The 13,092-nt window shown below is 38.1% G+C and overlaps 1 protein-coding gene across 1 annotated transcript in view; it reads right to left on the reverse strand.

Annotated features, from left to right (window-relative positions):
• The window catches only part of MLIP (muscular LMNA interacting protein), a gene marked incomplete at its 5' end in the record, with an annotated part of 81,213 nt that extends 75,987 nt beyond the window's left edge, over window positions 1-5,226 (reverse strand). Inside the window, 1 exon segment of the mRNA XM_032184490.1 lies at window positions 5,056-5,226. Coding sequence (XP_032040381.1) covers window positions 5,056-5,226 — 171 coding nt within the window.
• Between the last annotated feature and the right edge of the window lie 7,866 nt (window positions 5,227-13,092).

Below are 13,092 nucleotides of genomic sequence, written 5' to 3' on the forward strand. Positions count from 1 at the left end.
GTGCCAAAATTCCCATCGACAGCTGTGGTCCAAGAAGTTCCCCACACCATTTCCTAGCTCTGCTATATATGTACTTATTGTATCACCTTCAACAAAACACTTAGCTTCCCTCAGTATAGCAGCACACACTAAAACTCACATGCAGATGAATATCTTTTGAAAATTAATGCATGAAAAACACTAGAAAGAGCAAATGACTAATAGTATATAATCGTCATTTATTATTCACAATGCAAGAGTTCATTCAGCTGAAATGTTTCTTTTCAGTAATAATTTTAATTAGCTTTTCAGCCTGGCAGAATTTATACAACTGTAATTACTCTTTCATACTGGTCTACACAGATACAGCTGAGCAAAGTGAAAAGTAAGTAAAGATAACCTTTAATTTCCTCTGTTGCAAAAGGGGAGTAATATAACTTGCCTGTTACATTTAATTAATGTAATTAAATGCGGTTTGATTAAATGGTGACATTGGACCTCAAGGCAACCTGCATCTCCAAGTCATATTTTATGTACCACTGACATCCTTAAAGCCCTTACTTGTGCCAGTCTCCTAAAACAGCTAGGAAGCAACATCTTCCAAGCTAAAAACACCTCTGTTGTAGCACCCCAAGATGCTCTAGTCCCTCATCTATACAGAAAGCTCCAGGTAGGCAGTCCCACACCAGACTGCACACAGCTACCGTTTCAGCATATTACCACTGTTCCCTTCTGTCTGTCCTGCATTCATTTCATTGTATAGATCAATCAGAAATGACCCAGAAATGTTGTCTCTCTGATTTTTGCACAGGTTTTTATAGTATGGCTAGACTTGCCATCTGGTCTTGCATAGAAGGCATTCAGGGACTGACAAAAGTAGAATGAAAAAGTTTAAAAGCTGATTGCAAAAGAAAATTGTAAAAACCTGGTGCTGTCTGGCATGTACGTGCACTGGTTATCAAAAACCTTAGCAGTCAGAAGACACACTTAGAAATGGGAGGCTTCAGACCAAGTCCAGTGCCTCTAGAGACACAAAAATACCTGCACCTGAACAAAGATTCTTACAAGTTCTTAGGGTGTATGACTTTTTGTGAAGAGTATCCATACTAGTATCCACACACAGAGACATTCACACACACTGATACTCTTACGTGCTTGTACAATGCCATGATACTTCTCCTTCCCAACAAAAAGTCTGCAGCCTGCTTAGTCACATTAGTATAGCAGCAGTGAGGCACAACAGAACTCACTTTTTCAGTCTTTCTGTGAATAACGTCACAAAAATTGAAGTTCTCACCTCAATTATTCAGTAAGAAATTTAAAGTTAGCCTGAACTGATGGTATTTGCTGTTATAAAAGTTTCTTGCAATTTCTGCTGTCCTAGGAATCTGTTGAGTCCCAGAGTGCTGCTGTCATCCTCACAGAAGTCTTTGGACACAGTCTCACTAATGTGTATGACATAATTGTCCTTATTTTCTTCTCCCAAAAGTTGTTTCTAAAAGCAGGTGTCATTTTCAAGTCAAGCTTTGGGAATAGATCCAAATCCCTCCTTATATCTGTGAGAGCTGAGAGATCAGTCTTGGTGGATGATGTTAACAAGGGACTTCAGTTTTACAGTAGCATGCATCAGCCACCTGCGCTTCAATTCCTAGAGGTGTCTGAGCAGATGGGGGCTGGAGAGATTCCAGCCAGCACTGAACCTCACCTACACATGGTGAAGTTTCCCCACCACACTGCTGGACCCTGTCCATCCTGCCATCACTACCATGGGAGGACCAAGCCCAGAGGAGCCCATCTGGTGCTGCCACCACCAACAAGCACCTTAGCATTTTTCCTTACAAAGAGATGTTGCAGCACGACTTCAGTAAAACACCAGAGATGTCATTGGAAGCAATACATTTTGATAGCAGGTGCTGCCCAGTATCACATCAGTGTCTGTGTGGATCCTGTGTCTTCTAATGGACCATTATCTTTGTACAGTGAACTATTCGGTGACTCCATGAACAGAATATGTGTGTTAATAAAACAGGTGTTATGTTATCAGAAACCATAGCTTGAAGACTGTTGAAGAAAAACAGGGGATTTTAACAGAACCTTCCAAAAATACAAGCACAAGATAATAGCAGAAGCCTTGAAATCACAAGTACAGGATAGGGGCCCGAGGGCTACAAGTATAAACCATTAATAATAAGTTATTGCTCACTACAGGAATGCGGTCTTGTGTACTGATATTAAGGGTAACAAAGGAAACAAAGAAGCAGTATCCAGCTTTATATATATATATAAACATAGCACATACAGTAAAGTTTGGCTATAACAGCATTTGCTGGCCAGTGAAGAAAGATAAATGACAAAATAAACACATAACATGTACGTTAGCAAACATATAAAAATAAATCAAAGTGGATTAAATGCACAGAGGAAGTAAACTCCACCATTAACATCATGCATCTCCCTGCAAACAACTAGAAATCCCCACTGTTTGTCATAACACATAGAGAGAAAAAAAAAAAAAACTATAAAAGGAGAAAGTTAGTGTATGTAGGTTTTAATTATGTCATATCATTATTAGTAATGACCTCCACTAATTAGAACACTTGAACTTTAACTGTGGATATCACTGTAACTGGATCAGTAATTGACATAAAAGCCCTGTGCACATGTGAATTTGTGTTCATTTGTGTAAACAGTCTGATGGGGGGGGGGGGGGGGGAGGTGCAGTAGGTTGAAGAGATGGTAGGTACAAAAGTTATTGCATGAAAGTCCCTCCCAAAATGACAGCCTCAGAGGATTAGTGGTCCTGTTGAATGAACAAGAACTGATGCATTCAGAATACCAAGAGTCAGTCCAGCCTGCCCAAGGCCACCAGCACACACTTGTCACATCAACAGTGAACAAGTTGGGTAATTTTGACTTCACCCCAGCAGGCCATGGAATGCTATGTGGACAAAGACTGGGGGGTTATACACACAAAAGAAGAAACAAAGGTCCCCTGGAGTAACTTCATGACCTCACCTAGAAGCCAAGGGCATAGAACAACCTTCTACACCTGCACAAAAGGTTGCCCTCGCAGCTGCATCTCCAGCTGGATAGCCTTGAATGAGCGTGCAAGTGTACCAGAGACACAGCTGAGCAGGTAAAGGTGCCGTGTGAACAGCCACCTGCTATTAATAAAAACAGCCTCACGATTCTTATTAATTACTATTACATTACCAACCTCCTTCTATTGACGGTAATAACTGGAGTAATAAAATGTATTCTGATAAACATTGCTTGCGGTAAATGCCTCCTCCGAACTGCCCCCCTGTCAAGGAAAAGGGAATTAACAACATAATAACTGTATGATTAGACAGCTCATGCTTCAATTAGATTACCTACAGACTCTTGCAGCACTATGTATATTTCTCGAGTTTGCATAAGCTGTACCAGGTCTGGTATCTGGTCTTCAACCCTACCCTTGAGGCTTGGTAGTAATTTGGACACAACAGGTAAGATTGAGCATTTTCCACCTTTGTAATGTTTCTGCTCACTTTTGAAGAACTGCTTTCCTGCTTTGTTTAGACACAGCTGAAGAAGGACTGTTACAACCCTATTTAACAGCTAAGTTTTGCAGGTGTCCTTTAAATGGCTCCAAGTTAGAAGCTGTGTGTGAAATCCCTCCTGGACTCTGATGAGGATGTGTTGGATGACGGGTCTCTCCATGCTTCTCTGCCAATCTCTTTTAGCAAGACCACTTTAGCAGTATTTCAGCATACACAACAGCACCAACAGTCTCGTTACTATTCTATCCATAATACTTCAGAGCCTAAACACCCTTATCATCCAACTTTGACCACCTGTCTCTGGGTGACTTGGATATGCCTCTTCTCTCTGCCTGAGATTAATAGCTCCTGTCATTGTCTGCCACCCCCAAATGCTCCATCTGGAGCTTTTCTTCACCAAAAGTTTCCTTTTCCTCTCTTTTCCCTCTCTGTTACTTCTATTAGCTAAACAATGGTAGAATTATGTCTAATTTTTGGATAGCTTTTTCAGATTTGTTTAATTATTTTTTTTTTTAATTTTTGAAATCTGCAAGGTGTAAGGGTTTTTTGAGGGTTAAAACGTTTTGACCAAGTTGGGTTTAATTGGAAGCTAACTTATCATTTAAAGATAATTGATCTGACAGGGGAAAAGAAAAGGTTGATGCGATTTGCTCTTGGCAACACAGATTCTATCAAGTTGTCTCCTGTGTTCAGACTCTGCCCTTATTACTAAACTTTCATTTTCATTTATTTTAAATCTCTGAAGCATGACATTTTCAATAGATCCCTTCCCAAACCATGATATCTTGTGTCTAGGCATTCCTTTTGCTAAGGTGTTACATTTTTGGAGCAGGGTTCCAAAGTGTATAAGGAAACATGTAGAGCTATAGAGCTTAAATTTTCAAAAGAAATGCATCTGGCATGCACACATATCAATGACAGAGAATAGTATGGCTTTAACATTGTAAAGTTTTCTCAGTGGTTGATCATGACATACTCTTAAATATGATTTTCCAGATCCATAAGGCCATCCAGCACCTGGATTTGTCAGGTTTTTGATCAGCCAGAAAAATAGTTAAAAATAAATAGAAATTAAAATTCAATTATAGTAATAATAAGTTTAAAAAGTGATGGTTTCACAGACTTCATAAAGTGTAAATTAAAACCTTAGTCTTTACCCACTCTCATATGACCAGACTGAGGAATTCTGGTTCACCTGCTGCCATTCCAGGAGGCAGCAGCGAAAGCCTTATACCAGTTAGCCTGAATGCCTCAGCTCCTTTCCATAAGGAATCAAACAGAGGTGTTATCTCTGATGGTAAAATAAGGATACAAAGCCTGTTTTGGACCTTCAGACACTAAATTTTCTTTTTAAATTTTTAACCAATCATAGGTGGAGGCAGTTGGTATTTTGATCATTAAAAAATTGATAATTTCATCATGTATAATCAGCAATAGGCTTTATGTCAGAAGCCACACCACACTCTCAGTCACCTGTGCAAATAATTTATCAAACAATCACAATCACCATGAGCCTATCTACAAGCATTCTTACCTGTCCTTCGCTAATAAAACTCACTGGGCTGGTAATTTGACTGTCTCCTTCCCCAGTCTGCTGTCCATAACACAGCTTGGAGAAAAATAAAAAAGGAACTTCAAAAAGCAGTGAAGAAATGCATGTGACAAAACTGAAGAGCTCATATTTTCCTCTTCTCAGTAGCGATTTTCAGAGGTCCTTTTAACTAGCTATTTTCTGAGTAGGCCTGTGTGGGCCCAGAAGAATGCTGGCTACAAAGCGTGATTATTCAGGCTCTCAGCTACAAACATGTACGAAGGTAAAGCTGAACAGATGCTTGCTTCTTCCACACGTTCACAGAAGAGGATGGTATACTTAGGATTTTGTTTTCTTCTCAGTGCTAATCATTAAAAAGCAGCTGTCTTTAAACATTTAACATCAGCTTTCCCAGATGTCAAGAATACTGCGTGTTTAGCTGTTCCAGGGTCATTTTCATCTGACTTTATCTATTTGGAAGAATAGCTACACTTGTTCCAATTAAGTCAGTTTATTTTGATTTTTTTTTCCAACAAAAGAGCTTGTGTGAAGGGTTGTCATTTTACAAACTTGACTTTGTTTCACTAAGAAAAAATATTTTGAGTTTTGTACATTGGCATAATCATTCAGCTGAATAGTCATGCACCATTCCTCAGATATTTTAGAGTGTAGGAAAAAGAATGTAGATTCTCTACAGCAGACTGTACATTTTGTACCAAGAACAAACATAATTTATTTAGCTAACAAACCCAGGCAGGTTGCAAACTGATTTCTATGCTCTGCTCTGCCTCAGGCTTCTTGGGCAGCCCTGATCAACTGCCTGCAACCTTGTAGGCTCTAAAATGTTCTAGAAATCCATGGCTAACCACAACTTCAGTCTTCACCAAGTGTTTGCAAATATGTTACATCCACCTTACACTATTTGACTACTTCTGGTGATGAAAATATGCCTAATTAACATGTGTTAGCCTTAACTTAGAAGAACTTTTGCTTGTTTGATTTTCTTGCTCAGGGATGAAATATGGCATCTATCAAGGTTCCTCTATGAGTCCAGCCAAGAAGCCCTTCACAGCTAGGATGATCCCATGCAGATTGCTATCTTTACCCAAAGTAAAGTTCTGATTTTGCCTTGCAATTCATATTGCTGCCAGAACAGAGAGATAAATGATGCCGTTTACTCTCATAATCAGGTTTTTCTTCTGTCTAGCTTTATGCTCTTGGCCTTATGTCAACTAACTCATCTTGACACTATGCCAGTGTCAACTAACTCATCTTCTATTACAGCATTTTTTAACACATCTGGCCAACACACCTGACCAATGACATTTTCCTTCCTCTGTTTGTCTTTATAAATCAGCTTCGCTTCTCAGACACTGTCTTTTATATTTTCAGTTTGCAAACTACCTTTAAGTTATCACCTGTAGAGTTTGCAACGTCTGAAGCAGACCTTGAGAGAAGTGAGAAAACAGTGTATCCAGGTTTGGGGCTTGAAAGTATGCTACTGATGCCAGAGAATCTCCCAGATTTGAGCAAAACTTTGTCAATGTTATCTTCCAAAATATACTTTATATTTTCAAATGAAAACATATAAATAAGAATGTCTCTATAGACACTATGAACTAATCAAAAAGGTCATTGCATTATAAAAGGGGGAGGTGATTTAATTTTAATGAAAATAAGTCTGTACATTGGCTTTTACATCCCAGCAATGTTTTCTTCAGAAACATGTAGCATAAGAATAGATGTGGTGATGTAATATAAAACTGTTTTTCATATAGTGACAGGGTGTAGATTCAACAGATTTGTTCATACTCATTTTTACTTCATGTTGCACCTTCACTCTAAGTAATCAAAGGAAGATATGAATATAATAATCATAGCTTTAGATTAAAGAAGCAATTGAGTTAGTTTATAGCCAAAACTGCATTTTGGGAGATTTAACATTTCAATTACCTTAAAGCATATCAAAATCCATGTTTTCTATAATACTTGAAAATAAACTTAGTACTACCAAGGCTGATTCTGGCAGCAGTCCTGAGATGTTCCACACAGATCCTTAAACTACCTTCATCACCAGGGAAAAGTAGTTACCTTCAAGTTGTTACCATTAGCAGACATAATTAACATAAATGACATGGGATGTTTTCTTTCTCCTCTTGTCCAGCAGTTTAGCATTTTGATATTTTTTAAGTGTTGTTAAGTCACGTTTATCTTGTATTATGTTTTTGATTAGGCTAAAAGTAAAGACACATGCCCCATGCTTCAAATTGTAAGTTTTACATTCTATTGTAGCATCTGAAAAAGATCTCTCTTCCTTTTGTCTCAGATGGGTGACTCTGCAGTCTCCTAAGGGCAGAGCCAGCAAATCCAAGGAGAACATTTCTTGCTTACTGCTATATTCTAAAATGCCTGGATTGAAGAAAGTCCTGCAAGGCTTCAGATGGCATGCTGATTTTTATTTTTATCACTTTGGACAGTTCTTTGCCGAGAGTTACTTGAAATAAGTAAAATTTTACCTAGGAACTGAGCGGAAATTGATGTGATTTCTCGATGAGGTCTTAGCTTTGAAAAGGACATAAATATATCTTGGATGCCAACTAAATGTTATTTCTGTCATTATTAGTAATAGAGAAGTAACATTTATCAGCATGCTCACAAGAGTTTGATTCAATACCACAGACTCAACTTCAAGTTAGAGTCAACTTCAAATGTGCTGGAAAATAACATTATATATGCACAGTTTGTTACCAACAGAGATTGCTTTCTATTTTTCCTCCATGTCCTGAAAACTGCATTTCAGAGGGAAATGAATATGGCAATTCAAATTATATAAATGAGGAAGTTAATTTAAAAGTTAAAAAACTTGAAGTGTTTCAGTTATCCATTTGTTGTTTTGAGATATTATTTAAAGTTTCAACTTCTACTAACAGAGATCCTTAAATGAGCCATCAAATACAGATTCTTCATTTAAATTCTACAAGAAAGACCCTATAGCTCATGTATTACTTTCTCACCCAATGTTTGGACAAGTTGGAAGATTTACAGATCATAAACAGATTTGGACTTAATAAAACTCTCCTTCTTACATTTCAGCAAATAACTTGCTAGCATACTTTATCCCAGAGACTACATAACTCCTGTGAATAATATTAAGAAATCACAAACATTTTTAAACAATGTTTTCACATCTGTATGCACAAAGCAATGTGCAATCTAAAAGCTTCATAATCAATGCTTCGTGAGCAGTTTCAGAGGTTTACAAATATAGAAACATATCCAGGTTCAAACCAAAAAAAAATAAAGTTTAAAAACCTTAGCACTGTAAGTCCCACTGCAATGCAATGTAACTGTAGTTATGCATGCTTTTTACTAAAGCTTCAGGTTATCTTCTACATATATATTTCTTATATATATATATATGTGTGTGTGTGTGTATTTAAGAAAAGGTTGTCAGTGTACTATTTCTGTCAAATTCTGTCTTTTCATTTTCCTTCTGGTTCATCAAGGGAGGGGAAAAAAAAAAAAAAAAAAAAAAGTGATTAGAAGCTCAGTCTTTCAAATATTACCCAGTTAACATTTTGATTGCAGCAGAGGCTGCAGCTCAGTGGAAGAGCTCAGCCACTCCAGGAAAAACACAAAGCACACGTGCCTGCAGGATCAGTCCTCTTCTCTGAAATGCCCTTTCTCTAACTTTTAAAGGAAATATATTATGTGACAAATGCAGTCTATCAAAAAGGCAGTTACTTCATGTGGTACATGTCCTACAGCTCCACTCTCTGATTTTGCATCTGCCTTGACTATTAGGTCTTCTTTGTTAACTAGCCAGAAGTTGGCAGTGAGAAAAAAGTTGGAAAGTTAAGGAAATGAAACAAGTTATTTTTGGAAGTGGCTTAAAAGCCCTCTTGTACCAAGAGGTACAAGAGGTATTTTTTCTCTGCTTCCCAGAAAAGATCCTTGTAGGAAATTACCAGATATACTGGTAGCTGGTAACATTTCATTCATTTAAAATGTTGCCTTAATTTCAGTAGAAGAAGCCAAACACTGTGCTTGTTGCATGTAGTATTGCCTCAGCTGACTCTGTATTGCCATTATACATAGGAAATCTCATCTCCCTTGCAGTTCTGAAGTGGACCAGGAATTTTTAATTTAAGTATTTTCTTCTGCATAAGTCAGTTTGCTTGAACAAAATCCTTTAACAGAACATATTTGGTTTTAGTCACTTTTAATCTGGAAGGTTCCTTGAATCCAGGAAGGACTGACTAGTGGAAACAGTGAGAAGGATGGACAGAATAGTTTTGAATATGTCTCTCTTTGAAGACCAAGATGGAAACATACTCCAAGTTTCCTACAGTGCTAATGAAAGCCCCACCTATCAGCTAATTAACTATTTTCGGCTTTCTCTTTCTTAGACACAATTTTCAGCACAAACTTTGAAAGATGTCATCCTCAATTAGCATCACAGAACAAACTGCCAAAAGTTGAAACTTTCCTTCAGAAAAAGTTTTCTCCTAGCCAGAAACGTCACACCTACTCATTGAATGTAATGGTGGTGATATGACCTTCCAGGGTCAGGGAAAACAATCAGCACAAAAATCCTGAAGCTGAGGACTTGGGTGGAGGATGTACATTCAATGGACAACCACAGAACTTCAGGTAGATTTGCGAGAACACCTTTTGCTCTGCAACGCTCATCGGCACCTGCCTTCTATCAGAGGCAGTAGTGACCCACAGCACCACCTGAAGTTCACAAACAAGTCAGAAGACTGCAGGTGAGGTGTCTGTACTGTGGGGTTCATCATCACAGAATCACAGAATGGCCTGGATTGTAAGGGACCCCAAAGATCACATAGTTCCAACCCCCTGCCATAGGAATGCCACCTACTAGGTCAGGTTGCCCAGGGCCCCATCCAACCTGGTCTTGAACATCTCCAGAGATGGGGCATCCACAGCTTCTCTGGGCAACATATGTCAGTGCCTCACCACCCTCTGAGTGAAGAGGGTTGTCATGGGCTTCTCTCCTTCTTGCAAATCCAAGCATCTCAGGAAAGCACATGGTCACAGATAGATTGAAGTAATTGCTAGGTGTTTTTCTTTGGCTTCTTACTAGTGATATGTCAACAAAAGATTTAAGGCTGCACTGGCCCATAGCAGTTCTGGTCAACAGCAAAAGTGCTTACACTGAGGATTTCTGGAACAAAGAACAAAATCATGCCTGCTTCAGAGTTCCTTGTCTGCTACATAGAACATAGCTATTTCCTATTCATTACACTTCCACTAGAACCTCAAACATTCATCAGAGCACTCAGGATGAAGAGGCTTTTGACATGCTTTCTGTAGAAAGAGTGTTTGTGTGCGTGTGTATGTAAAATAAAAGATGGGAGAATGCTATGTGGGTGGAGGTAAAGTGTCAGGAATTTGGGAACTGCTTTTGCAAACAGCTATGTCAGCAGACTGTGTACTTGTCCCATTAAAGCAAATTAGATTTTGCTCACATGAAATTGTAGAGTTTTTATGATTACCTAGGAAAAAATTAAATCTTTAGTTGATTTTTGTAAAGTTTCTGAGATCACGCAAAAGCAAAAATACGTTGTGCTGTGATATCTTTGCACCTGCCTACTTGAAAAATATTCTTAATTTCATAAGACTAGTTAAGGGCACAGTGCCACAAGAAATATGCCTGTTCGCATCAAAAGATCAAATTCTAAATGATCAGCTTGTTTCAACCCTCATAGCTACCTAAGTGCACACTTCAGAAGTTGTTTTTCTCATCCAAACTCTGCTTATCAGAGCGTGTTCACGTGATTGCGAGTCTATTTTAAAAAGTCATTATCTTTCAGCTGAGGTACTGATAGTAAACCAATGAGCTGCTGGGCATCTGCAGTTGCCAAAAAAAAAAAAAAAAAAAAAAAAAAAAAAAATGAAGAAAATGGGGTTTTCCTTTACTTCTTCCCTGTGTGGTGTGAGAATGCACCCCTACTAAAAAGGGATAACATATTTGAATGTATTAATTGAATACTTGCAATCTTGTGACCTTTCATATCTGCCTAAGCAAGCCTGAAACATGAAAGACTCTTTGCAAGATCTCTTAGTCAACATCAAATTCTTTCCTAATCACTTCTTTATCACTTCTGATGTATTCAGATTTTTTTGTTGTCATTGTTGTCTTCATTTTAAAACAACTAGTATACAAATGTGCCATAGAAAGTGTATTCTGGCTAGGAATATTTTTACTCTGTACTCCTCATAGTGACTGATGGGTGAGACAAACCCTCTGGAAAGGCTTAATGGTTGTTTGCTTGCTTGCTTGCTTTTCTATTCAGATTGAGCTCATGCATAACCAGTACCAGTACCATATCTACAAGCCAAGTTATCAAACACAGATTTTATGGGAACCTAATCTGTGCTGGTTTAATGCACAGACATTATTTTTTCCACAATAAAATAACTATGTATTATGGAAAAAAAATAATAAATCTAAAATTTAAAAAAAAAATAAAAAATTCAACATTTCAGGAGAGTATCCAAAGGTAATCCAAGCATTTCAGGAGAGAACAATGAAAGTAATTTACTTATGTGACAACAAAAAAGGGTACATGAAAAAGCCATCAAATGCACCAAATGCCAGTTTGCTGGTAGTTCTTGCCATCAATGTAAAAGATTTTCAAACATTCAACTAAATTCTTCTCAGAATAAAGGATAACCTAATAGAATCATTAGAAGCAGAGAATTCTGAGGAAAATTGAATCATTCAAGAACATAATAATAATAATAATAATAATAGGCCTATGATAAGAACATGTAGAAACAAACAAACAATGGTGAAATAACAACTAAACCAAATTTAACAGGAATTCAGTAGTACAGGTGGATTCATTTTACAAATAGAAATTCTACAAAAAATCAATGTAAATACATAATATTTAGGGCACTTCAGAAGCAGCTAAGTCAGCAAGACATGGGAATAAAAAGGGTTATTTAGGTCCACAAACGCAGGAACTACTGTGATCCTCTGTTTACATCCATCACCTAATTGTGTAAACAGGTAAATTCTCTCTCTACAAATTGCTGTGCACGAGATGCCTGCATCTTTGCCCTCAGACAGGAGTGTAATCACAGGTAGACAGTGGATTTCTCAAGCTCTGCACACATGGGACTACCACAAAGCAACATTCCTAAAGGTATGAGCCTGAGAGAAGTAAGACCATGTGCAAGTTTTTATACCAGTCAACAGGTGGTTAGATCCTCGCCTAGAGGACAGGAAACTATCACTAAGTTCCTCTTATGTGTCCTGGAATTTCTTATGATTCTTGTCACAAACCTCTTTTGTGTGTGTGTGGTTCTGGAACCATCTCAATTACAGGTGGCATCTGCCCAGATTGTAGTCATGGGTGGATTTTTCTTCCAGGCACATGCCTCATCATTTGTAAGCCTCTGTAGGGTTTTAGCATCTACAGAGCCTCATGGTACAAAGTTCCCAGTACACCAACATGTTCTGCAAAGAGGAACCATTTTGGTTTGAACCTGCAACCTGTGGATTCCAGCCGATGTCTGCTAATCTTTGTATTAGTAGTGAATACCAGGACAGTGAATGAAGGAGGTTTCTTCCTCTTGAAAAAAAAAAAAATGGTCTTCTAGATAAAGTCTCCTGGAAGATTAAAAGACTTGTTTTCAGACCTGCACTAAAAGAACTATATAAAGAGGTGGGATGCTTAAGCTGAAGTAGTTATAGACCAAGCACAGCCTGGGCTTTCTGCCACATCCCGGGGTTCTCAGCATGTTTCTGTGCAGCCTCCATGACAATCTGTCACTTGCACCATCAAGCCACGTCCTTCTTTCTGTTTGGCTAATGGACTTCCTTGCTTGCCATATGAATTCCCTTAAGCATTCCCTTATGTGCCATTCGAGGGTGAATGATAGAGTTTACTCTGTCACACTGATCCTGCTTTACGTAACGTGTGAGTTCATAACTGGAGCAGGACTAGAAACTGCGTATCCTAAATTCTGAACATGTGTCCTGGACAATAGATAGCAATAGATAGC

Source organism: Aythya fuligula, chromosome 3 (assembly GCF_009819795.1).
Source record: "Aythya fuligula isolate bAytFul2 chromosome 3, bAytFul2.pri, whole genome shotgun sequence".
Classification (NCBI taxonomy): Eukaryota; Metazoa; Chordata; class Aves; order Anseriformes; family Anatidae; genus Aythya; species Aythya fuligula.